The following is a 27,763-nucleotide window of genomic DNA, read 5'->3' as shown; positions in this document are numbered from 1 at the left end:
AACATGTCGCTAAATAAATAAGTAATACAATAGTTGACAAAGTTTGTGACTGGTAACAGTAATTAAAAATATATATGAATAGACGGAAGATAGAATTGGTACTCCTGTCATAGAAGAATGAAATGAAAGGTAAGAAAGATGCCCTCCTTGATGGGTTCATCACTGAGATGCTAGAGAATGAAGTGTGTGTGTCATACTCTACTGAATGAACATGTCTCAGCGATACTTGTAAAATCCCCAAAAATTGATCCAGACTACACCCCAATGTGGAGCCAGTAGACTGGGCAACACTCTTTCAGTAGTAACTAGTTTTCAGTCATCAGTCTGCAACTCGATAGTCACTTACTATATTTAACACTTGTCAACCCTGTCAGATGGCCCACTATGAATTTCTCTGCTCTTGGAGCAGCACTTGCAATCTTTGCTCTCAATTTTTTCCAGATGTATTCCAATCTTTGTTTTCCTTTACAGTTTTTACCTTCTACTCCCATCCCTTCTTCTTGTCAGTGTTTTCCACATATCCCTTTCCTTGCCAATTCTCCAGATGACCACCTTGTTCCTTACCAGTCCACTTAATTTTCAACATACTTATATAGCACCATATCTGAAATGCTTTGGTTCTCTTCTTTTACTTTTCCCACAGTCCATGACTGAGGGAGGCGGCGCAGTGGTTAGACACTGGACTCGCATTCGGGAGGACGATGGTTCAATCCTACGTCCGGTCATCCTGATTTAGGTTTCCCGCCCCAGGCAAGTGCCGGGATGGTTCCTTTCAAAGGGCACGGCCGACTTCCTTCCCTAATCCGATGAGACTGACGACCTCGCTGTCTGGTCCCCTTCCGCAAACAACCCAACCCAACCCCCACAGTCCATGTTTCACTATCATGCAATGCAATGCAATGCTCCAAATGTACATAATCAGAAATTTCATCCTTAAATTGAGGCCTATGTTTGATACTAGTAGTCTTGCTGTGTTCAGGGATGGCCTTTTTGCCAGTGCTAATCTGCTTTTTATGGCCTCCATCAATCATGAGCTATTTTGTTGTCTAGAAAGCAGAATTCCCTACCTTCATATACTTCATGATCACCAATCGTGATGTTGTTTCTCACTGTTCTCATTTCTGCTGCTTCTAATTACTTTTATGTTTCTTCGATTTACTCTCAATCAGTATTCTGTACATCACACTGTTCATTCAATTCGTCAGATGCTGTAATTCTTCTTCTTAACTTACAATGAGGAAAGCATAAGTACCTCTGTACTTAGTGGCGTGCAGTACATACTTCACATGTTATGTTACCTAAAACGCAACCATTATTCATAAGAGAAGAGGAAAGGTACAAAATCACACATACAAAGCATACAAAAGCAGTTTACTTTATTCAAAGCTTGTAAACCTTATCCACTAATGTATGTCCTTTATACTTAAATAATATACTTTTCTTCTTATTTTCATGCTTCAGGATAGAACAGTAAGAGATGGATGTAGATTGCAGACAGTAGGGTAGTCGAAGAAATTGTTTCATGGAGAAACTAAGTATGGAGTAACAAAGTGATTAACTGTGACTGCCATTGAATTTGCAAAGTGTGCAAATTCTCGTGGGGACTTAAATTTCTTTATTTTGTTAATATTATAAGTCTTTTCTCTTGCCCTGTTTTAGGTTCAGTCATAAATACCGCTTTTGGATGTGGTATATTGACTATTTTAAATGGTCCTCAGTGTCTTGGAAATATTACTAGTCTCTTTTTTTTAATTATCTGAGCTATGATGATAACCCTTAAACAGTACTAATTCATCTATATTAAATGTGTTCATTGTGTTTCTTTAGCTTCTGTGTGTTTGTGTAGACTGTTGTCTACCATTTTATGTAATTCGAATATAATAGAGGGAAACATTCCACGTGGGAAAAATATATATAAAAAACAAAGATGCTGTAACTTACCAAACCAGAAAGTGGTTAGACACAGTAAAAAACACACAAACACACACACAAATTTCAAGCTTTCGCAACCCAAGGTTGCTTCATCAGGAAAGAGGGAAGGAGAGGGAAAGACGAAAGGATGTGGGTTTTAAGGGAGAGGGTAAGCAGTCATTCAAATCCCGGGAGCGGAAAGACTTACCTTAGGGGGGAAAAAGGACAGGTATACACTCGCACGCACACACACATATATCCATCCGCACATGCGAATGTGTGTGTGTGTGTGTGTGTGTGTGTGTGTGTGTGTGTGTGTGTGTGCGCGCGTGCGCGCGCGCACCGGTCCTTTTTTCTCCCTAAGGTAAGTCTTTCCGCTCCCGGGATTGGAATGACTGCTTACCCTCTCCCTTAAAACCCACATCCTTTCGTCTTTCCCTCTCCTTCCATCTTTGCTGATGAAGCAACCTTGGGTTGCGAAAGCTTGAAATTTATGTTTGTGTGTTTTTTATTGTGTCTAACTGCTTTCTCATTTGGTAAGTTACAGCATCTTTGTTTTTTATATATATTTTATGTAATTCATGTGATTCTGTCTTTATAAGTGGCCATTTAAATGATTTTAACACTTGTTCCTCAATAAAATTGACAGGGGATAATCCTGTAGGCATGTGTGGTAGTTTGTTTGTGAGTCATCTGAGACTAAGTGATATGTTTCTCAGAACAATATGTTCTACACAGTCGCCTTATCTGTTTTGTTACCCATCCACGAGGGTTGGATTGAGGAAATACTCATATGTTTGACACCTTCCCACACTAAAAATGGTTTAAAACTATTACTTGAGATCTGTGATCCATTACCTGTTAACAACCGACGAGGGTTCCATGTATCAGAAAAGTATTCTTTCAAACAGTTTATTACGATAGTCATATTTGCTTGTTTAATTGGGTGTAGTTGTACATATTTGACCAGAATTAAACAAGGACAAAATATAAATGGCTGATCATCTACCTTCAGGCAATTGACCAACAAATCTGTTAGAGTTAAATCATGTAAAGCCTTCAGTATTATAATGCACAGTTTATGTGATACATTCATGTTATCTTCGTAAACTGTTTGACAAACATGCCATGTTCTTAACACTCTTCTGCTTAAATTTTTGAAATAATAAAGTTTATTTATATGTTGAAATCACTTATGTATTCCAAAATGTACATACCCTTTATGGATAAAGCATATTAAATCATTTTCTGTACCTTTTGTTAATGTCCATAATAAAACATCTTTGCCTAGTGTCTGTAGAAATTTTTCATCTGACAGTAATTGTATTTGGTTACATCGATGTAGCTTACCTCTAAAATATTCATATGCCTTCACGTTTTCTTTTATCCTTAAGGCTAACCTCCACATCTTTGGTATAACTTAGAGGTAGAAAATGTATTGATAAAATAATGGCTGGTCCTCCTGTTCTAGTTATTTTGTTCATGCAAAATGACAGTTGTGACAATGCATCCAGCACTTGATTTTGTAAACCCTTTATGTACACGATTTTTATTTGGTATCCCTAAGGAAACAATACCCATCGCATTAATTGGCTATGCAATAACCTACTTTCCACAAGGAATGCTAACGTTTAATGATCTGTATCTATGGTTATTTCAGAGCACCAAATCAACAATTGAAATTTTTGTATGCTGCATACAATAGCTAACAGTTCTTTTTCAGTTGCAGTATAGTTGAGATCATGTTTATGTGAACTTTTACTTGGAATGCAATGGTTTTATGTTTGCCTATCTCAGGATACCATTCACCTTGAAAATAGTTCTCATGTTATACCGTGTTCAGAAGCATCTGTAGCTAATTTAAATGCTTCATTCATTACGGGATGTCTTAATATTGGAGTGTTTACTAGAGGTTACTTAATGTTTTGAAAAGTCCCCAAAGTTCCTTCCTTCTGTAACCACTTAGATCTTTGCTTTAACGTGACAATTGTCTAGGATTGTTCTTAGGTTGACCTTGTATATAGTGACGGGAAAATCTGACAACCCTTAGAAAGATAGTGTTTTACAATTTTTGGTTCTAGGCGTTCTCTAATTCCCTTTATTCTCTCCAGATCTGGCCTTATCCCATGATTCCTACTAGATACCATGGAAAACTTCAGTTCCTCTGTTTCGTAATGGAATACATCAATTGTGTGTTTCACCACAAAGTTCATTTTTTACTGGCTCTGTGTGTGCCTGCGATAATACTCTTAACATTCTTTCATAGTGTACTTATGTCATAATATTTTTTGTAACTAGTTGTTATTACTTCTACTTACATAGTATGCTATTTATTAAACTATTCCTTATTTCTTTATTTAGTGTCAGGAGAAGGGGCAACAGAGGAAGAAGCAAGAGAGAATGTCCTTAAAAAAGTTAAAGAAATGGTCCGTCATTCGCCTGTTTCTCCATCTGGTGCGATGCTATCAGTGGATATGAACTCGACACACTTCGGGTAAGTGTAATCAACGTAGAAGCCAACATGATCTAAATACTTAGGAAACAGCAATCATTGTGGGGAGTGATTTTTGCTGTAGCTGTTGGGAAAATAAGAAAGTGAAGGTGCAACATTTACATAGGAAGAAAATGGAATCAAGAGGTCTCACTCAGAACATAGTTTGAAGATACGGATGCAATGGAGAGGGATGCAATGTGTAGTAAAACTGGAAGTTGACATAGTGTGGAAGATGAAATTTAAAATACTAAAGATAATGAAATACAAATGGAAAAATTAGTGTTCTGTTTCTTCAAAAGTCAAACAAAGACCAGATATGAAATATGTCAACAACTTCAGAAAATGAGGGGAAAACAATTGGGCAAAGGGAGTGCAGAGGTCTAGATCATTGGAAGCCAAAAAAGAGATTAACAAGAGTTACTGTAGCTGAAGACATTATCAACTACACTTTACACTTTTTTCCTCCATCTCCAAATTTCCGGAAAAATGAACAGCAGTTCATAAAGTAAAGGGTACCTTAAACGTATGAATGTCATTTCCTGATCTACTTCCCAGTTTTTGAGTTTTAAGTACACAAATTTTGTTTTCTACCTTCTCTTTGTACAATTCAAACTGTTCATGAGATATATCATACCAAAGTGGATATGCAAGTACATATTTGACAAGACTAATATCATGCAGAAGGAAAATCTGTTTTCCAGTAACAACTCCCCAGATGTTGCATTAGCCAACTCAGTAAAGTTAACCAGCTTTAAATTATGTAAAACAAGTACAGATGAGGCAGCTAAGACAGGCCACCTAAAATACAGTGTTTCTAGAAGTAAGTCATTCATTTTAAAAGTTCTGTATTTTACAAAATATCACATACACAAATATGATTGATGCTTGAATAGACCATAAAGTCATGGAGTTTACTTTGTGTCCACCAGTTGTCATTACCTTGACAAAATGGCAACAAAGCTACAGGATCAACATTTCATCTCAGAGCTTAAGCAACCTTCCATTTATCAGTAACAATTAATCAGCAAATATGAGTGTGGTACTGATAATCCTCATGAAATTGTTGTGCGTATTGAGATGTGCTGAAGGTTAAAGTTACCTGTGCAGTGTTGTGGACAAAGCTGTATAGGCTATTTTTCTTCTGTGGAAGTGTCTGTCACAGGTACCTCATACATTGCTACAAAACCACAACTAACTGCTGATTCCGAGAATTAAATCTTCCAACCAGATGCACCCCCCTTACCCGTCCTCCATTGGAGCATAAATGTTTGTTGCTACCTGAATGACTAACTTCTGCATCCCTGGATTGGGTGTATTGGTGAAGATGATGAGGCTCTGTTCCTTTGCCCCTCCCTCACCCTAATCACCTGACTTAATGCTTTGTGACTTTTCCTTTGGCCCCCCAGGGGGCTTGTCACCCTTAGGTGGGTTCGTGCTTGGCTACCATGGGGCCCAAGCTTTTGTAGCATCTTTCCCCTTCCATGCTGCATGTCTAGCCTCTTCTTATTCTTTTTCCCCTTCCTTTGGGTACATGTCTGGGATGTTCTTGGGAATGTGTTCTGCATTTTCAGTAGCCTGACATTGGAACAGTCTCTCCATGTTTTTTCTTTCTTCATTCCCCCTTCTCCTATCCTTCCTCCACTTTGGTGTTTGAGTTTCCTCTTTTTTTTCCCCTCTCTTCTTCTTCCTCCCTGTGTGCTACTGAAGGCTGGCCAACACGTATGACGCGTAACAGGTGATTGGGTAATGCTTCATTCCCAACTCCCGGTTTACAGGTAGGGTTCCCATGTACCTCCTGGTACAGGGCAGGTCCAAAGGAGGGGCGACTGCTTCAGCAATCACGTGTCAAATGCACCCCACTCTGAGTGGGTACCCTCAGTTGGAAGGAGCGCACCAACAAAGATCCTGGCGATAATGGGTGATAGTCTCTAAATGAGCCAATCACCTTCATCATTGCCTGTGACTACTTAATATAAACAGAATGAGGCCAATGATTCAAAGACCCTCCCAGCTGCCCCACAGTTGCTCATGGTTTCACGTGCTGAAGGAGGTCATTCCTTTTCAACAGTAAGTCCATTTCTTATTGAGAAAAGTGTTGATCAAATTGCTGGCCCTGTGAAGTCCTGCTCTCGTTTACACAATGGCACTTTGATTTTGGAGACTACACTGATTCTTAAGCATAACAATTGCTTGCAGCTTTGCTCCTCAATGGCTATCCTGTTCATGTTGAGGCGCATCGAATGCTGAAGTCTTTGCATGCTGTTACTTACACTACGTCGCTAGATGCTCTGACTGAGGCAGAAATTCAAATGTACCTCTCTCATTGGGGTGTCATTCCAGCCCATTGGGTGACGATAAAGGTAGATGCATCTTTAGTGCCCACATGAACTCTTTTTCTTGCATTTCATAGAGTAGCGATTCCATCAAAGATCAAAGCAGGCTATGAAGTTATTGCTGTCAGACCCAATGCACTGCTACCAGTGTCATTGTTACTAAACTCAAATGTCCTGTCGACACCTGGTCATATGTGTAACCGGTGGTTGGGATGCTCATGAGGGCGATTGTCTGCATCTTCCTGTATCAATTGCAATGGCAACCACGCAGCCTCCTCCTGATATTGTCCCATGTATCTCAATGAGCGGGCCATCCAGGAGATCCACGTGAGGGAAAAAGTGCCATACCCTGTCACTCGCAAGTTGTTGGCTAGTCGGAAACCATGAATTTAACATCTGGCACTTACAGTGCTGTTCTTGCTTCATCTCGCTCCACAAAGGACATAGCCCCGCAGATATGCAACCTCAAATTCATCACCATGGTTGTAAAGTCATCCAGTGTTACAGTAGCATCTCCATCTCCTCTTCCTCCAACTGTGCAACAAGCCAGCAGACTTTCACCTCATGGGGTGAAGTCACCTGCTACACAACCGGCAGGCCGGCAAGGACAGAAGGAATACCTCTGCGAGGACTTTATGTCCCTCCAGCCAACGAACATCTGAACTGTCATCTGCCACTCGCAAAGGCTCCAAGAAATCAAACTAAAACGAATGGTGTTCTCCTTCCCCGACTCAACGATCTTCTTTAGTGGTTTTGCCATGTGATACCCTCACCCAGCCGACTTCAGTGTCACTGGTGTGCATTGCCAACCATTTTTCTGCTCTGGATGCTGCAGACCGACAGAGGGAGAATGCCGATGCCTCTGTAGATCTCGTGGAATGCGATCCTCTAGCTTCTGCGCTCTGTAGCAGTGAGTCTTTGAAGGCTGGCACTCAGCAGCTGTCCCCTATGGGTCCGGGGGTTAGAATAGGCCCGAGGTATTCCTGCCTGTTGTACGAGGCGACTAAAAGGACTTCCACATGTTTCGGCCTTTGTGTGATGATCCCCTCTAGGGTTTGACCTCTGTTCTTCAAAATTTTCCCAAAGAGCGGGCCAATTGGGGAAGGGCACCTTACAAGGTGCATCATGTCCATTGTGCATTAAGATTTTTAGCCTACTTTCTTGTTGTCGCAGTGCAGTCCTGCCCATTTTCCATCTCTTGGATGAGGACACCTTCCGGGGTGTATTTTCCACCATGCACTAAGCAGTGTCGATTTCTGCCTTGACGATGACCATGGACTTCTCTGCACCTTATATCCAGAACGGTAGCCAGTCCGTGTGGTGGGGCCACCATGTACCCTGTTGGTTGTAGTCCCTGACCACACAGGGATCACTCTGCTGATGCCTGCGCCATTAACTCCCCACGTATGCCAAGGGGTAGATGCCCATCCCCGTGGGGCATCGGGACTCCCGGCAATGGCCATCCTGCCAGGTGGCCTTTGCTGCGTCTGGGTCGCGCCCATGGGAAGGACCCTTGGTCGGAGTGGGTGGCATCAGGACGGATGACATGCGATGAAGCGTAATCCATCATCTCTTGCTGGTGGTGAAACACCAGCAGTCTCTAAGCAATCACGAGCTCAATTCAGCACACAGAAGTATGACCCCAAATCGTTCCCCTCCCTGGCCACACCATGGGAGGATCGTCAGGCTAAGGATGGCAGCGGATCTTATTCGCCTCGGTACCTTGTATGTTCGAGAGCTGATGGGGAATCTTTCTTGATGATGAAGCCTCAGTTTTTTGTTGAGCATTTAGAGGAGAAGTTAGGGGGTGTGGAGGGCTTGTCCAAAATGAGATCTGGGTCAGTCTTGATCAAAACAGCATCCTCTGCACAGTCATGGGAGTTACTCGCTTTTGACAAACTGGGGAATGTTTCTATATCCATCACACACCATAAGAACTTAAATATGGTCCAGGGTATCATATTTCACAGAGACCTTCTTATGCAGTCTGAGGATGAGCTGCGTGCCAGAGCGGTGAGGTGTACGTTTCGTCCAGCGTGTCCACCGGGGTCAGAAGGATAATCAGGTTGCCACCGGTGCCTTCATCTTGGCCTTTGAGGGTGATACATTGCCCGAGAAGGTCAAGGTGATGGTCTACTGGTATGATGTAAAGCCCTATATCCCTCCCCCGATGCGGTGCTTTAAGTGCTGGAAGTTAGGCCATATGTCTTCCCGCTGTACTTCCAGTGTCACATGCCGAGATTGCGAACACCCATCACATCCCAATACTCCCTGTGCTCCGCCCCCCATCTGTGTCAACTGCGGAGAGCACCATTCGCCTTGCTCGCCTGACTGCAGGATTCTCCAGAAAGAAAGGAAAATCATGGAGTACAAGACCCTGGACTGACTGACCTACACTGAGGCTAAGAGAAAATTTGAATGCCTTCATCCTGTGCATATGACATCATCTTAAGCTGCCGCTACAACAGTTGTGGCACCATCAGCTCCGCCAATCCAGGTCACCCCTCAGAGCTGGAAGACTACACATGCCCCCTTGATGGTGGGGAGCACTTCCCTCCCTGTTCCTCCTGCACCACACCTTTCGAGAGCAACACCCCCCCCCCCCCCCCCCCCCAACTGTTGGGGATGTCCATCCCCACTTCTAAGCCGGAGAAGTGTAAGTCTTCTTTCCCTTCTCTCGCTAGGAAGGGGTCCCTTGGGTCACTCCCTCCCAGGTTTCTTCTAGTGGGAAAGACACCACCTGCCAGTGGCTCAAGAGCCCAAAAGCAGCTGGTCGTAGAGCTTCACGCTCATCCTCAGTCCCAGAGACTGAGCCAGTGAAGTCCGTCCATCCAGGGAAACCCAAGGAGCAGCGAGAGAAATCCAAAAAGAAAACCACTAAGACCAAGGAAATTGCAATGGCACCCACACCACCGCTACCTACAAGCTCTGCGGCTGAGGATGGGGTGGAGATTTTGGCGTCCGCTGAGGACCTAGGTCTTGCCAGACCCGCAGACACAATGGATATAGACTGCTCAGGCAATAAATCGGTGGCAGCAGGTGACTGAGATGCAAACGGTCTCATTGAATGTTCCATGTCCCAGTCTCACGATATCACCCTCCAGTGGAATTGCGGCGGTTTTTTCCACCTCCTGGCTGAGCTGCAGCAACTGTTAAGCTTTACACCTGCTATCTGCATTGTCCTCCAGGAAACCTGGCTCCTAGCAATGCGGACCCCTGCCCTCCGCGGCTGTAAGGAATATTACAGGAACCGTAGTGACTATAATAGAGTGTCAGGTGGAGTTTGTTTATCACCTAAACTCGGTCGGTAGTGAACATGTGCCGCTTCAAACCTGCCTTGAAGCTGTGGCTGTCAGAATAAGGATGACGCAGGAAATAACTGTCTGCAATGTATATCTTCCTCCAGATGGTGCACTACCCCTGAATGTATTGCCTGCACTAATTGATCAACTCCCTAAACCTTTCCTACTTCTGGGAGATTTTAATGCCCATAACCCCTTGTGGGGTGGTACCGTGCTTACTGGCCGAGGTAGAGATGTCGAAACTTCAGTGTCACAATTTGACCTCTGCCTCTTAAATACTGGGGCTGCCACACTTTTCAGTGTGGCTCATGGTAGTTACTTGGCCATTGATTTGTCAATTTGCAGCCCAGGACTCCTCCCATCTATCCACTGGAGAGCACATGAGGACCTGTGTGGTAGTGACCACTTCCCCATCTTCCTGTCCCTGCCCCAGCATCAGGCACTCGGTCGCCTGCCCAGATGGGCTTTGAACAAGGCGGACTGGGGAACTTTCACCTCTGCTGTCACCACTGAATCTCCCCCACATGGTAACATCGATTTGATGGTTGAGCAGGTGACTAGCACAATTGTTTCTGCAGCAGAAAATGCGATCCCTTGCTCTTCTGCATGCCAGAGGTGTAAGGCAGTCCCCCTCTTCTGCATGCCCGAGGTGTAAGGCAGTCCCTTGGTGGTCGCTGGAAGATGCTGAAGCAATTAAGGAGCGTCGGCGAGTTCTACAGTGGCATAAGTGGCACCCTTCCTTGGAGCAACTCATAGCCTTTAAAAGGCTCTGTGGCAATGTTCGCTAACTTATCAGACAGCGGAAGAAGGAGTGTTGGGAGAGGTGCATCTCCCCCATTGAGTGCCACATGTCACGTTCCTAAGTCTGGGCAAAGATCAAATGTCTTTTCAGGTACCAGGCCCCAACAGCTGTCCCCGGTGTTAACATAAATGGCGAGTTATGTACCGACGCAAATGCGATTGATGAGCACTTTGCTTGAGCCTCTGCTTTGGAGAACTACACCCCCACCCTCCCCCCCATCCCAGCCTTTTGCACACGCAAACGGAGGCTGGAAGGGAAAGTCCTGCCATTCACTTCATGCTGTGTAGGTGATTAAACATCTCTCATCTGACTACGAGCGACATCTTCTCGTCACTTACAACCGGCTCTGGTCCGATGGTGTCTGTCCATTGCAATTGCGGGAGAGCACCATCATTCCGGCGCTCAAACCTGGTAAGAAACCGCTTGATGTGGATAGTTATTGGGACATCAGCCTCACCAACGTTCTTTGTAAGCTGCTGGAATCTATGGTATGTCGGCGGTAGGGTTGGGTCCTGGAGTCACGTAGCTTGCTGGCTCCATGTCAGGGTGGCTTCCGCTCTACCATTGATAATCTTGTGTCCATCGAGTCTGCCATCCACACAACCTATTCCAGACAGCATCTGATTGCCATCCTTTTTGACTTCTGTAAAGCATACGACATGACTTGGCGACATCATATCCTTGCGACATGGTATGAGTAGGGTCTCCGAGGACCACTCCCGATTTTTATCGAAAACTTCCTGTCGCTTTGTACTTTCCGTGTCCAAGTTGGTGACTCCCATAGTTCCATCCATATACAGGAGAATGGAGTCCCGCAGGGCTCTGTATTGAGTGTCTCTCTATTTTTAGAGACCATTAAAGGCTTCCAGTTTTCAGCTACAAAGTCGTCAGTCATGCACTTCTGTTGGCATCATACCGTTTATCTGGAACCCGCACGTTACCTTAATGACAATCCACTCATTGTAGTGGAGACATATAAATTCCTAGGACTTGTTTTCAATGCTTTATTGACTTGGCTCCTTCATCTTGGTCAGCTTAAGCAGAAGTGCTGGCAGCACCTCAATGCCCTCCGTTGCCTGAGCAACACCAATTGGGATGCAGATCGCTGTATGCTGCTGCAGCTCTACAGAACCCTTGTCCAATCCTGAATTGACTATGGGAGTGTGGTTTATGGTTCGGCAGCGCCTTCAGCATTGCATTGTGCACCACTCTGGGGTTAAATTAGCGACAGGAAGTTGTAGGACGAGTCCGGTGACCAGTGTACTGGTGGAGGCTGGTGTCCCTCCACTGCAGATCAGACGTGCACAACTGCTTGCCAGTTACACAGCACACATTCATAGCTCCCCTGAGCATCTGAATTACAGTCTCCTTTTCCCACCCGCGGCAGTGCATCTGCCACATCGGTGGCCCAGATTGCGGCTAACGATTGCGATTTGCGTGCGGTCCCTTCTCTCCGAACTGGTGTCCTTCCCTTTACCACCTCTACTTGCGGTCTGGTCACGTACGCCTCCATGTTGTACGCCTCGGCCGCAGCTTCATCTAGACCTTCTGCATAGCTCTGAGGACTTTGTTAATCCCGCCGCTCTCTGCTGTCACTTTCTCTAGATTCTTGACGTGTTCCGGGCCTCTGAAGCAGTATACACCAATGGCACAATGTCTGATGGTTACGTAGGCTTCGCATATGTTCATGGAAGACATATTGAGCAGCACTCCTTGCCAGTTGGCTGCAGTGTTTTCACTGCAGAGCTGGCGGCCATATCTCGTGCTCATGCCCTGGCGAGTCATTTCTCCCGTGTACTGACTCATTGAGCAGCGTACAAGCTATCGACCAGTGTTACCCTCGCCACCCTCTGGTAGCGTCCATTCAGGAGTCCATCTCTGCCCTGGAACAGTCCCACCATTCTGTGGTGTTTGTGTGGACCCCAGAACACGTCAGAATCCCTGGCAACGAACTTGCCGACAGGCTGGCCAAACGGGTGACGTGGAAACCGCTTCTGGATATAGGCATCTCCGAAGCTGACGTGCGTCCTTTCTTACACCACAGGGTTTTCCGGCTTTGGGAGACGGAATGGCATAACAGCACGCACAACAAACTGTGTCTCATTAAGGGGACTATGAATGTGTGGAAGTCTTACATGCAGGCCTCTCACAGGGAATCAGTTGTCCTCTGCCAGCTCCACATTGGCCATACGTGGCTAATGCATGGTTACCTACTCTGTCGCAAGGACCCACCTCAGTGTCGCTATGACTCCCAAATGACAGTTGTCCACCTCTTGCTGGACTGCCCACTTTTACCCACTCTGTGGCAGACTTTTAAATTTCCCAGCACCCTGCCTTCGGTGTTGGGCGACAGTGCCTCCACAGCAGCTTTAGTTTTACGTTTTATCCATGAGAGTGGATTTTATACTTCTATGTTGGTTTTAGCACATGTCCTTTGTCCCTCTGTGTCCTCCACCCTAGTGCTTTTATGGTGGAGGATTTCATGTGTTGCCGAGTGGCTGGGTTTCCCTTTTTATTTTCGTGGGTGGCCAGCCACTGTAATCTGCTTTCATCTCTTCTGTTTAAAGCGTCTGTGTTATATTCTTGTCCTCTTTTGTTCCTTTTAGTGTTTGTTGCTTCCCTTCGTTGTTGTGGCTTTTCCTTTCTTTCAGTTTTGTGTTATATGTTTTGTATGTTTTATTCTCACACTTGTGGCATTGTTTTATTAGGAACAAGGGACTGATGACCTCGTAGTTAGGTCCCTTCTCCCGCCTTTAAACCAACCAACTCAGCAGCCACTGAGAATACATTCCTTCATTTTCTTCCCTCCTCCCCTTTCCCTGTCACGACTATCCTCTAGTGGATCGCTCGCAAACTTAGATATAATGAGGAGGAATTACGGCTGCACTTGGAATTGCAGCATCCACTTTTCCTCTGTCTCCAGGAAATAAAATTCCATCTTCACCATCGCTTTGATCTCTCACATTTCTTTCTGACCTTCCCCCTGGGGACAGCATTCTGTCTCATGGGGGAGTCATGCTGTTCATCTTGAATTACATTCATAGTCAAACCATCTCCCTGACTGTCCAGTTTCAAGTTGTTGCACTCTGCATTTTCCTTCCTCACTTCACCTTCCTTTTGTATTGTTTACATCCATCCATCTTCAGTGTCACCAGGCAGACTTCCTCCACCGTATTGGGCAACTTCATCATGCCTTTCTGCTGCTTTGTGACTTTTATGCACACCATCCCATTTGGGGCTCTCCCAGAACCTGTTAGAGAGATGCCCTCTTGGCTGACCTTATCACTCAACTTAACCTCATTTGTCTTAACACGGGAGCACACATATTCCATTCAGACTCCACACACACCTCTTCCCATTTGGACCTCTCATTCTGCACTGCCCACTTGCCCATTTTGAGTGGTCCATTCTCTGTGACATGTACTCCAGTGACCATATCCTGTGTGCTGTCAGTTTGCTGACTCCTACTCCACCTACGTGCACACTGAAATGGCAGTATTCTAAGGCTAACAGGAGGCTTTACTCCTCCCTGGCAATCTTCGTTGAACAACCTTCCCCTAGTTGTGATGTCCAGATAGACTATCTTATGAATGTTATCCTTACCGCTGTAGAACGTTCTATTCCTCGCACTTCATTTTTACCACACCGTGTCACGGTACATTGGTGGACTGAGGTGTGGTGTGACATAATTCGTGCATGGAGATGTGCTCTCCTGGTTTTTAACAGTCATCCTATGAAGATGAACTGCAGTTGTTATAAACAGTTGCATGTGCAGTGTCGTCGGGTTCTTCTGGATAGCAAAAAAGCTAACTGAGTTTCATTTACTAGTTCTTTTAACAGTTCCACTCCCTCTTCCATCATGTGGGACAATCTCTGACAGCTATCTGGGACCCACGTCCATTCCCCGTTTTCCGGCCTGACAGTAGCAGATGATGTCATTATGGACCCAATTGCTATCTCCATACTTTGGGCCGCTATTTTGTAGAGATTTCAAGCTCCACACACTACCACCCTGCCTTCCTCCATCAGAAATGGAGGAGGTGTAGGCGATGATAACCTTCTCTTCTCAGAATCGTGAGTGCTACAGTGCCACTATTACAGTAAGAAGCTAGATCATGCTCTCACTTCATCCTCATCCTCTGCCCCAGGGCCAGACGATGTTCACATTCAGATGTTGCAGCACCTTTCTGTAGGGGCAAGAATTTTCTCCTTCAAATGTACAATTGCATCTTGGCAGAGGGCACGTTTCCCAGATGCTGGCATGAAGCCAGTCATACCCATACCTAAGCCCAGTAAGGACAAACGCCTTCCTTCTAGCTTCTGCCCCACTGCTCTCACCAGCTGTGTTTGCGAGGTGCTGACATGTGTGATTCGTGCCTGGCTGGTATGGTGGCTAGAGTCTCGCAATTTACTAACCACTGCAAATGTGTATTTCGAGCACACTGTTCTGCTGTTAACCATCTCGTCACTTTGTCAACCCACATCATGACTGGTTTTCTGTGGAAATGTGGCCATGTGTTTTGATTTGGAGAAAGCCTACAACTTCTGCTGTCCTCCGTACTCTCTACACGTGGGGCTTCCGAGGCCGCCTGTCCCGTTTTCTTCAGGAATTTTTAAAAGACAGTGTTCAGTGAGGGTTCTGCCTTGGTGGACCCTTTATGCAGGAAAATAGTGTGCCTCAGCCAACCATCCTAAGCGTCGTCCTCTTTCCTGTAGCCATTAACCTTTTATGGCCTGTCCCCAGCCAGGCATCTCCGGCTCCCTTTCTGTTGGGGATTTTGTGGTCTATTGCAGTTCTCCACAGACTTGTCCCCTCAAGTAGTGTCTTCGGCGTTGTCTTGAGCATCTTTACGTGTGGGGCATCGACAGTGGCTTTGCTTTTCCATCGACAAAACAGATGCTACCTGCCACTTTCCTAATGGATGTGAACCCTTTACGGCCTTGGCTTCATGTGGCTGCTCGTGTTCACCTTGGCCTTCATTCCTTTCCTAAGGACACTACTCCAGACTCATTCTATCACTGTAAGTTTCTCGATCTTCACACGGAAATTCGTGATAATACCTTTGTGTACACTGAGGTCTCTCAGGCTGACCATGGTGTTAGGTGTGCCTTTGTCATTGGCACTGACAATTTTTGGGATCTGCTTCCGGAACACTGCTCAGTAATTAGTGGGGCTCATCGCCCTGTATCAGGCCATGCAGTACATTGGTGACACAGGCTTTTCAATTGTCGTTTGCTCAGACTCACTCTCTGTGCCCTTCAGAGACTCTGTGGGCTTACACTGTCCATCCTAAGTGGAACGGGTCCAGGAAAACTTTCACTTGCTCACTCTTGATGGAGCCACTGTGCTGTTTTTGTGGGTCCCTGGTCACATCAGACTGACAGGAAACAAGGCCGCTGACACTGCTGCCAAGGCTGCAGTCCTATCTTGGCCTGCTAGTTCTTCCATTCCCTCCGATTACCTCTGTGTTGCTGTCTGTCATCAGGTGGTGTCACTTTTGCGTGACCATTGGTCTTCCTGTCATGGGAACAAACTCTCGGGGATTAAACATCTCCCAGCAGCTTGGCTGGCCTGCTCTTGGCCCTCTTGCCCTAAGGAGATCATTTTCACTAGGTTGAACATTGTATACTGTCTTTTGAGCTATCACCATTTGTTAAGTGGTGATCCCCCACTACTTTCTGCTCATTGTCCTCAACCTTTGACGGTTTGCCATTTCCTGACAGAGTGTCCTTTTTTTAACCACTTACACTCTATGTTTGCTGTCCGAGTTATCGGCCATTTTAGTAAATTACGTGTGGGTTGTCAATCACTGTGTGCTGTAATGACCATTGATAGGATGTTGCTGCATAAGGTATGGAACAAATTTGAGTGCTGCTTGGATGTGTGTTTTGTGGTCAAAGGGTGCAATTGTAGGAAGTTTTTAGAGTGCAAAATGTGCACTTGGTGAGCTTATGGCTCCATTCATACATCACTCATATTTGTGCTTGTAATATATTAGAAAATATAGAGCTTTGAAAACAAATCGTTTGTAGTAGGCCGAACAGTGCTTATGTAAGAGCTGGTATTCAACATGTCATTTCACAGGTAGCTCTCCCTTTGATAGTATATGTTTTGCCATTTGCAAGGTTGGTATGGTTGCTGGAGGGAATTGGCAAAAAAAATTCCGGGAAGGTGGGCTCGATAAGCTCTGACGCCACGTCCAATCACATCAGAGATGTGTTCGATTGGGTTCAGGTCTGGTGAGATGGGGCAGCACAGCAATGGGAATTCACCACTGTTTTTCTCGAACCATCCATAACACTCCTGTTCTTGTCACACGGCACATTATCTTGTTAAATTCCACTGCTGACAGGTAACATGATCATCACAAATGGGTGTACATGGTCTGCCATCATGGTGCCACAAATGGGTGTACATGGTCTGCCATCGTGGTGCCTTGCAAGAGCTCCAGTGGACCCATGGATGCCCATGTGACTGTTTCACAGAGCATAATGGAGCCACTGCCAGCCTGTCTCCATCCCACAGTACAGGTGTCAAGGAGCTGTTCCACTGGAAGATGATGGCATGACGAAGGAGGTATGAGGATTCATCAAACTGTGCAGCACTCTGCCACTGCGCCAATATCCAGTGCCGATGGTCACATGCCAATTTCAGTTAGTAGTTGCCAAAGTCGTGGTGTTAACATTGGCATGTGCGTGGGTCGTCTGATGCAGAGGCCCTCATTAGGGGTGTTAGGTTCACTGTGTGTTCAGACACACTTGTACTGTGCCCAGATTTAAAGTCAGATGTTAGTTCTGCCACAATTTGCCTCCTGTCCTGTTTTACCAGTCTGCCCAGCCTATGACATGGCCGCTCAACCCCATGATGTCTGGATGTGGTCTCACCATGGTGTCGCTACATGCTGAAAATGCTCGTCACAGCACTCGTCGAACACCTGACAAGGTGTGCAGTTTCAGAGATGCTCATGCTGAGCCTGTGAGCCATCACACTCTGTCCTTGATCAAACTCAAGATAGTGTGCCTTCCCCTTTTTACACATTGACTGCATACTCACTGATACTACAAGAACCATGCATGTGTCTTGACTAGCAAGTCATTCCTTGGCAGACGACACTGCCGTCGCCTGGATGGGTTTCTATTGATAGGTCGGTCATAATTTGCTGATTGATCGGTGTAGGTGGTGGTAAGAGGGTGCAGGGGCAAGTCTTCTAGTGGGTGCAGTCACAGAGGTAGCAGACATAGGGGAGGGAAATATGTGCAGCAGGAGCATAGGGTCTGAAAGGATATTGCAGAGATTGAGAGGATGATGAAAAGCTATTCTAGGTGTGGTGAGAAAAATATGACAGAATGGACCTCATTTCAGGGCTTGAATTAGGAAGTCATATACTTGTTGAAGTAGCTGATTAATACATTCGTGACAAGGATAACACTGAGTGACAAGAGGTGTACTAGTGAGTTGTTTTTTATATATAGGGATTGACAGTATCTAGATTGGAGGTGATGCCCTAAGAAATTTGCTTTTGAATTGGGCTGTTTGGTACATTCAAGGCCTCACCAGTCCTTTTTCTTCACCCATCAATCTCACTGGCTCCAAAAGCTTGCAAATTGTAATATTTTTATATGTGTGTTATCCTGCCATCATTTGGTGAGTAGATTTTCATTATATTCTTTGAAATTTTTTGACTTCGTGTTTTATCCTAAACGGAAAAAACTTAAACATTTTGTGGGATTTTGTGTGAGATTATAGAAATGCAATATTTATTTGTTGTTTTGATTTTCAGATCAGGAAGACCAGCAAATGTAAATATGGTTGGAAGACTCCAAGAGTTTTGTGTAGCTAAGCATTGGCCTCTTCCTGTATACAATTTAGTAAACGCTCAAGGCCCTTCACATATGCCTCATTTTCACATGATGTGCAGTGTCAGAGATTTTGTGGCAGTGGGTAAGTTGCATCTTGTTGCCCCAAATAAATACTGGTGTTGAAACTTTGTAGTACAAAATGTTTAAATATGTTGTTGAAAGGTAACTTTGGCTACTAACTTACTTTCAAAGCATAACACAAGATATTGGAACTGTTTGTAATTGAATGTCACTTTACATTTTCTCCATTGTTATAGAAGTGACATTGATGATTTTTGCCTCTTACATTCCAAATAGCTTCATCACACATGAAGGAACATAACTGCAGTAGTCTAATTAAAGGAATGGCATACACTTGACTCTGGTTTTATCTTCACTATATTATACGAGGATCATTCAGTAATTAAAGAAACAAATTAATCTGGAGAAAAAAGTGTTTATTTTTTCAAAGCAATACTTTTTCTATTTTTCAACACAATCCCCTTGAACATTTGTGTACTTGTTCCAATGGGACAAGCTTTTTTATTCCGGATGCAAAGAAATCTTTATCTCGACATTTGAACCAATTTCTCACACACTTTTCACGTCCTCGTTGTCCTGGAACCTTTTCGTATGTAATACCTCCTTCAGTGCACCAAACAAAAGGAAATCACTAGGTGCTAAATCAGGACTGTAAGGGGGATGAGGGGGGGGGGGTACGGGGTGGTGACAGGAAGGGCATCCAGCCACCCCTTCAATTAACCATGCCAAATCTGACCGTAACCATGCCGACCTTGCGAAAACTGCGGGACAAAGGCACAAGCAAACGAATGTTGACACATCAGCTGGTCAGGGCTCATCCCAATGATGTCAACATAGAGCCATAAAAGTATCAAACTTGTCCTACTAACAGTTTTTTCCCAGATCAATTTGTCCTTAATTATTGAATGACCCTTGTAAAATAAATCTTGACAAACTTTTACATTCCCACGTATTGCAGACTGACTTCATTGCAGATCCAGACTATCTGGACACTGCCTTCGACTCAAGACTGGACTTGACAATATTGCACAGAAGTGGCAGGCTCCACAGATTATAAATAAGCTTCAAAAATCAAGTTTATGAATTATTGTCATAAAATATAATTAAACTTACAATTCAAAGTGTGTGTGTGTGTGTGTGTGTGTGTGTGTGTGTGTGTGTGTGTGTGTGTGTGTGTGTGTCTAATTCTGATGAAAGTGTATTTGGTCGAAAGCTTATTTGTTTGACAATATTTTTGTTGTGCATATCTGTGACTCGCATCTCCACTATGTGGTGAGTAGCAATCTATCCTTTTCATAATATTCTTGTTATTCTGTCCTGCATTTGCCATTGTCAGTCTTACATTTCCTAGAGAGGTTTGTATTACAGGGTCAAATCTAAAAACTTCATTATCTGGGGATAAATTATCCAAACCTAGAACCCTGTTCCCTAACAAGATTTCAGGGTATTTGGCATTGTTTCCAGACTTTTGAAAAGTAGTTAAAAACTCTTCTGTTGGTGCGGTCTCTTCATACGTGTCTGCTAAACACACTTCAAAGACCTGTGATTTGCATGTACTGCATGTCTACAACCTATGTAGGAAGAAGCGCCACAGCAGTTAAAAGTGAAGTGGCTCTGTCTGTCAGTGACTCTAACCTCTACTTTCCATTTTCAATGGCACTTAGCTACGATAACTCAATTTTTGTTCAAAATTCCTTTGTTGTAGATTTAAACACTGTCGTTATATTTCTTATAGAAGGGCTCCAGTCAAAGAGAACTATAGTAATTTTTTAAAAAAGTGTCCGAGTTCAGAGTTGTCATGCCAGTGTCATATTGATTTATCTGCAGCATCTCAGAGGATTAAGGTTAATGTGTGAAAGCATCCAACAGCTTGATGGGTTGTAGAAGAGCCTGTGGAACTAAAGGGTCACAGCTATTGCAGTTTTGCAGGTTACTATTGTGCTTCCCATTGGAATAAGGTTTATTATTTATTGAGCACAAGGCATTTGTACTAAGAGCATGGATGACTTCCACGATCAGGATATTGGACTGGTGGCTGGCATCAGCGGGATCAGCCAGATAACTAGCACCGTCTTTAATGAGCTTTATGTCACTGTCTTTTTGTTAAGAAACCTATCGACAAATGGGGGCTGTTTGCAAAGAAGTTAAACACAAACAAGGACTGAGCTTATATATGACACACATGTTTAAAGTTTTGTATCAGACAGATAAAATTAATGCTCTGACTAATTGAGGCCAAAAACACCTGTATAAACTTCCTATTCCCAATAAAATATTTAAATATGTTTTTAAAGACTTCGTTTGTCTGGCCATAGTATGGAAAGTTACTTTACCATTATTGAACTTGTTTTTAAAGATATTTTAAATCCATCTGTGGAATTACAAGAAAGTGTGCAGTTTGTCACCAAACATATATCATTTTATTAATATAGTTTGAAGAGCTCCTGAACAAAAGCACCCTAAGAGACTGTCAGCTATGAAAAGGAATTAAATCCTTACTTGGAATCACCAACCGTTGATGATGATGATTATGATGATGATGATGATGATGATGATGATAAGAGCATCATAAATACCCTGAAGAATAATAAAGCTCATAGGGAAGAACTCTTGAAGTATGCGAATGAGAATACAGTCATCGAACTGATACATACTGGAAGTAAAATTTGGAAAGAACAGCAACTTCCAAAAGGGTGAACATTGGCACTAATACATCCTGTACACAAAAAGGAGATAAATCGGAGCCTGGGAACTACAGAGGAAGATCATTAATACTGGTGGCCAGTAAAAGCATTGCTGAACAGAGTAGATAAGCAACAAAATCCACAAATCGGTGAGTACTAAAGAGGCTTCAGAAAGAGAAGATTATGCGCAGAACAAATTTTAAATCTGAAACTGGTAATCATGTATCAAAAGCAGAGATGAAAAAATTTTGTTCATGCATTTATAGACTTTAAGAAAGCTTAATATTCATGAGATAGATGAATATTGTTCCAAATTTTAGAGGAGATAAGTTTGAATTGAAGATTCGGTGAACTGATTAAACAGACCCTAAGTAACACAATATCCAATGTAAACTTCAGATGAGATCTTTAAAAGGTCTTAAAGATTAAAACTGGATTGAGACTGTGTGCTTGATAAGGCGATCATTGTTTGGCAATGAGAAATGAAAGGAGTAGGTGGAATAAAATTGGGGGGGTGTGAGAAAAGGAATATGGATAGACCACTAACATTCGCAGATGGTATTGTGATATTGTCAAAATCATTAGAAGAGGTGGTTAAACCATGCAACTAGAGAGACAAGCAACTAAAGCAGGCCTGTAGATGTCTATCAAGAAGACGTAGTATATGACATAGGGGCGGGCAAACGCTGCACACGGCTCATGAGCACACAGTGCTGCACGTGTGCTGCTCGCGTGCAAATCGTCAAATGGGACAGTGATGACAGCCGGCAGGTTGCGGCAGTGTAGTACTAGGCTAAGCTGCGGACGTTGAAGCGAAGCGACCACTACGTAGTGAACGTTGTATTTCAAGAAGCGGAAAATGCAGAGTGAATCAAGGAAACAGAGAAGTGGAGATTTGCTATCTTTTAAAAAGGAATGGGAGAATCATTTTTTCTTTGTGCAAAAACGTGAAAATTCGAAATGTATAATATGTGACTGTATTCTCGCTGGTCAGTGGAAGTTTAATATTGAACGCCATTATAATAAATTTCAATATGTTCCCGTACAAGTGCAATAAAAGAGGAATTTCTCAAGCGATTTGGGGATATATCATACTTATCCCAAGGTTTTGAATAGTTCTCGAGACAATTTGCTGTTTCTGTAGATGATATTCATCTCAGTTTGCAAATGGAATTAATAGATCTGCACTGTAGATTCTACAGCATAATTCTCGTCTGAGAGACAAGTTCCTTTTGGCAGGACATTTAATAGATATTTATCACGACTTTCCACAAGAGTTTCCTCGTCCCCATCGTGAAGCCGCGAAGATAATGTCAATGTTTGGCTCGACATACGTTTCTGAGAGATTTTTTCTGTTATGAAAATTAATAAGTCTCAGTTAAGAGCAAACATCAGTAGTGAAAATTTACGTAACTGTTTGCGTTTGTCTGTATGTAGAAATTTTGTTCCAGACATTAAACATATTGTAAACTCCACCTGTGATAATTAAATAAAACGTATCGTAGGTAATAGGTACTCTTTCAAACCACGATTTCTTTCAAGCAGCCGGCCGTGGTGGCCACGCGGTTCTAGACACTGCAGTCCGGAACCTGTGACATGGAGGTGATAAGAGACAGGAACTGTTGATGACAAGCCTTGCTCAGGCTGCTCAAGGGCTACTACAGCAGTGGATGACCGCTACCTATGGATTATGGCTTGGAGGAACCCTGACAGCAACGCCACCATGTTGAATAATGCTTTTCGTGCAGCCACAGGACTTCGTGTTTCAATGCAAACTGTGCACAGTGGGCTGCATGATGCGCAGCTTCACTCCTGACATCTGTGGCAGCCATGCAGCACGATAGAGAGAGGCCCAACAACGTGCCGAATGGACTGCTCAGGATTGCCATCACGTTCTCTTCGCCGATCAGTGGCGCATATGCCTTCAACCAGGCAATTGTCAGAGACTTGTTTGAAGGCAACCCGGTTAGACTGAACGCCTTAGACACACTGTCCAGCGAGTGCAGCAAAGTGGAGGTTCCCTGCTGTTTTGGGGTGGCATTATGTGAGGCCGATGTACGCCGCCGATGTTCATGGAAGGTGCCGTAATGGCTGTAAGATACGTGAATGCCATCCTCTGACCAATAGTGCAAACATGTCGGCAGCATATTGACGAGGCATTTGTCTTCATGTACGACAATTCCTGCCCCTGTGGTGCACATCTTGTGAATGACTTCCTTCAGGATAACGTTATCTCTTGACTAGAGTGGCCAGCATGTTCTCCAAACATGAATCCTATCGAACTTGCCTGGGATAACTTGGAAAGGGTTGTTTATGGACGACCCACCAACCACTCTGAGGGATCTACGCCGAATGGCCGTTTAGGAGGGGGACAATCTGGACCAACAGCGCATTGATGAACTTATGGATAGTATGCCATGACAAATACAGGAATGCTTCAATGCAAGAGGACGTGCTGCTGGGTATTAGAGGTACTGATGTGTACAGCAATATGGATCACCACCTCTGAAGGTCTCGCTGTATGGTGGTACAACATGCAATGTGTGGTTTTCATGACCAATAAAAAGGGCTGAAATGGTGGTAATGTTGACCTCAATTCAAATTTTCTGTACAGATTCCAGAACTCTCAGAACCGAAGTGATGCAAAACTTTTTTTGATGGTGTATGTTGCACTGGATGGGGTGTACTGGGACCCCTTCCTTATGGATCTTATGCAGCACTGAAAGTACTATATTGTGAATTAGAAGCTGAGTTTAAGATTCTTATAAACTTTTAATAGTGGAATCCTTATTCAAAAACAGTTGTTCCCTAATTTAATTGTATTTTTGTGTGAAAGAAAAATATGTTTTTGAGAATTTTCTAAAGCTTATGAATGCTGTGCTTAATATATTGAGTAGTTAATTGTTAGCCACTCTTTGAGCAATATTTCCACTCTATTCTGCTCCTAGACCTGAGTCTTCAGTCAGTGTTTGAAAGTTTTTGATAATAGTATACACTTAGTAGGGTTATAAATACAAAATCAAATTGGGGTAATGCCGGAGTAGGTTCAATAATGAATAAAAAATAGGAGTGTGGGTAAGCGGCTACAAACAGTGTAGTGAACGCTTCATTGTGGCCAAGATAGACACGAAGCCCACGCCTACCACAGTAGTAAAAGTTTATATGCCAATTAGCTCCGCAGATGGTGAAGAGATTGGTGTAATGTATGATGAGATAAAAGAAATTATTCAGATAGTTAAGGGAGATGAAAATTTAATAGTCATGGGTGACTGGAATTCGATAGTAGGAAAAGAAAGAGAAGAAAATGTAGTAGGTGAATATGGAATGGGGGTAAGGAATGAAAGAGGAAGCCACCTGGTAGAATTTTGCTCAGAGCATAACTTAATCATAGCTAACACTTGGTTCAAGAATCTGAAAGAAGGTTTCAGATAATTTATATAATGGCAAGACAGAGATTTAGGAACCAGGTTTTAAATTGTAAAACTTTTCCAGGGGCAGATGTGAACTCTGACAACAATCTACTGGTTATGAACTGGATATTAAAACTGAAGAAACTGCAAAAATGTGGGAATTTAAGGAGATGGGATGTGGATAAACTGACAGTACCAGAGGTTGTAGAGTGTTTCAGGGAGAGCATTAGGGAACGATTGACAGGAATGGGGGAAAGAAATACAGTAGAAGAAGAATCGGTAGCTTTGAGAGATGAAGTAGTGAAGGCAGCAGAGGACATAGTAGGGGAACAAGATGAGGGCTAGTAGAAATCCTTGCGTAACAGAAGAAATATTGAATTTAATTGATGAAAGGAGAACATATAAAAATGCAGTGAATGAAACAGGCAAGAAGGAATACAAACGTTTCAAAAATGAGATCGACAGGAAGTGCAAAATGGCTAAGCAGGGATGGCTAGAGGACAAATGTAAGGATGTAGAAGCGAGTATCACTAGGGGTAAGATAGATACTGCCTACAGGAAAATTGAAGAGACCTTTGGAGAGAAGAGAACCACTTGTATGAATATCAAGAGCTCACATGGAAACCCAGTTCTTAGCAAAGAAGGGAAAACAGAGGTGGAGGGAGTATATAGAGGGTCTATACAAGGGCAATGTATGTGAGGACAATATTATGGAAATGGAAGAGCATGTAGATGGAAATGAAATGGGAGATATGATACTGCATGAAGAATTTGACAGAGCACTGAAAGATCTAAGTCGAAACAAGGTCCCGGGAGTAGACAACATTCCATTAGAACTACTGATAGCCTCAGGAGAACCAGCCCTGACAAAACTCTACCATCTGGTGAGCAAGATGTGAGACAGGCGAAATACCCTGAGACTTAAAGAAGAATATAATAATTCCAATCCCAAAGAAAGCAAGTGTTGACGACTGCAAAATACTGACACGAATTCTTCGCAGACAAATGGAAAAACAGTTAGAAGCCGACCTCTGGGAAAATTAGGTTGGTTTCCACAGAAATGTTGGAACACATGAGGCAATACTGACCCTACGACTTATAAGATAAGATAGATTAAGGAAAGGCAAACCTACGTTTCTAGCATTTGTAGACTTAGAGAAAGCTTTTGACAATGTCGACTGGACTACTTTCTTTCAAATTCTGAAGGTGGCAGGGGTCAAATACAGGGAGTGAAAGGCTATTTACAATTTGTACAGAAACCAGATGGCAGTTATAAGAATCGAGGGGCATGAAAGGGAAGCAGTGGTTGGGAAAGTAGTGAGACAGGGTTGTAGCTTGTCCCCGATGTTATTCTATCTGTATATTGAGCTAGCAGTTAAGGAAACAAAAGAAAAATTCGGAGAAGAACGGAATGGACAGTGTCTTGAAAGAGGATATAAGATGAACATCAACAATAGCAAAACGAGGATAATGGAATGTAGTCGAATTAAGTCTGGTGATGCTGAGGGAATTAGATTAGGAAATGAGACGCTTAAAGTAGTAAAAAAGTTTTGCTATTTGGGGAGCAAAATAACTGATGATGGTTGAAATAGTGAGGATATAAAATGTATACTGGCAATGGCAAGGAAAGCATTTCTGAAGAAAAGAAATTTGTTGACATGGAGTATCGATTTAAGTGTCAGGAAGTCATTTCTGAAAGTATTCGTGTCGAATGTATCCATGTATGGAAGTGAAACATGGATGATAAATAGTTTAGACAAGAGGAGAATAGAAGCTTTCGAAATGTGGTGCTACAGAAGAATGCTGAAGATTAGATGGGTAGACCACATAACTAATGAGGAGGTATTGAATAGAATTGGGGAGAAGAGAAACTTGTGGCACAACTTAACTAGAAGAAGGGATCAGTTGGTAGGACGTGTTCTGAGGCATTAAGGGATCACCAATTTAGTATTGGAGGGCAGTGTGGAGGGTACAAATCGTAGAGGGAGACCAAGAGATGAATACACTAAGCAGATTCAGAAGGATGTAGGTTGCAGTAGGTACTGGGAGACGAAGCAGCTTGCACAGGATAGAGTAGCATGGAGAGCTGCATCAAACCAGTCACTGGACTGAAGACCACAACAACAGCATAAACTTATTTCTTATGGATTCAACTGCTGTGTTACAGTACTGTGATTTGTTCACATTATAACTGTTATGCGCTATTCCATATAGTAGTTACGAATGTTGACATTGGTTATATATTAGCACTGTTTGCAACATTGTTGCATGTGTATTAGTGGACATACCCTAAACAAAAGTACAACAAACGATCTTTGAGAAATCCTAAATTTCATAAAAGTGTTTTTCAGTATTAAATCACCTAACCAAAAAGCTTGAGATGCAATTTTCCACTAACACTGAAAATGAAACTGAGCCAGTGAGGCACACTTCACTTTTTGGGAAGTGTGCTGTGATTTGGGTAAGGGAAAAACAAGTACAAATGGTCTGGTGTCTGTTACTGTCAGCAGTTCAGATATATGGTGAATAGTGGAATCTTCTATGAAAATGGCATCAAGTAATGGGAATGGTTACATCGTGCATTCTGCATGCATGCCCAGAAGCTTCATCGGACATATTAAAGAGGCTGTTCTGGCAGCCATTGAGGGAGCAGTGTGCAACCAAGTGCAGTGTGTGGTGCATGCTGGAATGAATGATGCCCATCATTTGGTGCCCAAAGTCATACATGGATCAGTCTAGTGACTGGCAGAGGGTTGAAAAGACCAACCTTGCTCACAGAATTTCAACAAAGTGTACAATCTGCAGCATTTTTCCCTGAACTGGACGGGACCCTATGGTTCTGAACCTTGTGTAGAAGGCTTGAATCACAGACGTACAAGGTTCTGTAATAAGATAGGCTTTGATTTCCTGGACTTAACCCACAAGTAAGTGGGTCAGGTGCAATAC

General features: G+C 43.3%; 1 protein-coding gene across 5 annotated transcripts in view; it reads left to right on the top strand.

Annotated features, from left to right (window-relative positions):
- Nucleotides 1-27,763, top strand: part of LOC126252937 (RISC-loading complex subunit tarbp2-like) — a 108,347-nt gene that overhangs the window by 16,469 nt on the left and 64,115 nt on the right. For all 5 annotated transcript variants that reach the window (XM_049953936.1, XM_049953935.1, XM_049953934.1 and 2 more), the window contains 2 exons: nt 4,273-4,405; nt 18,624-18,784. In XM_049953936.1, coding sequence (XP_049809893.1) covers nt 4,273-4,405; nt 18,624-18,784 — 294 coding nt within the window. The remainder of the gene's footprint in view (nt 1-4,272; nt 4,406-18,623; nt 18,785-27,763) is intronic.

The sequence above is a fragment of the Schistocerca nitens genome, chromosome 4 (genome assembly GCF_023898315.1).
Source record: "Schistocerca nitens isolate TAMUIC-IGC-003100 chromosome 4, iqSchNite1.1, whole genome shotgun sequence".
Lineage (NCBI taxonomy): Eukaryota > Metazoa > Arthropoda > Insecta > Orthoptera > Acrididae > Schistocerca > Schistocerca nitens.
The sequence above is the reverse complement of the archived record's forward strand: the minus strand, read 5'-3'. Positions and strand labels throughout refer to the sequence as shown.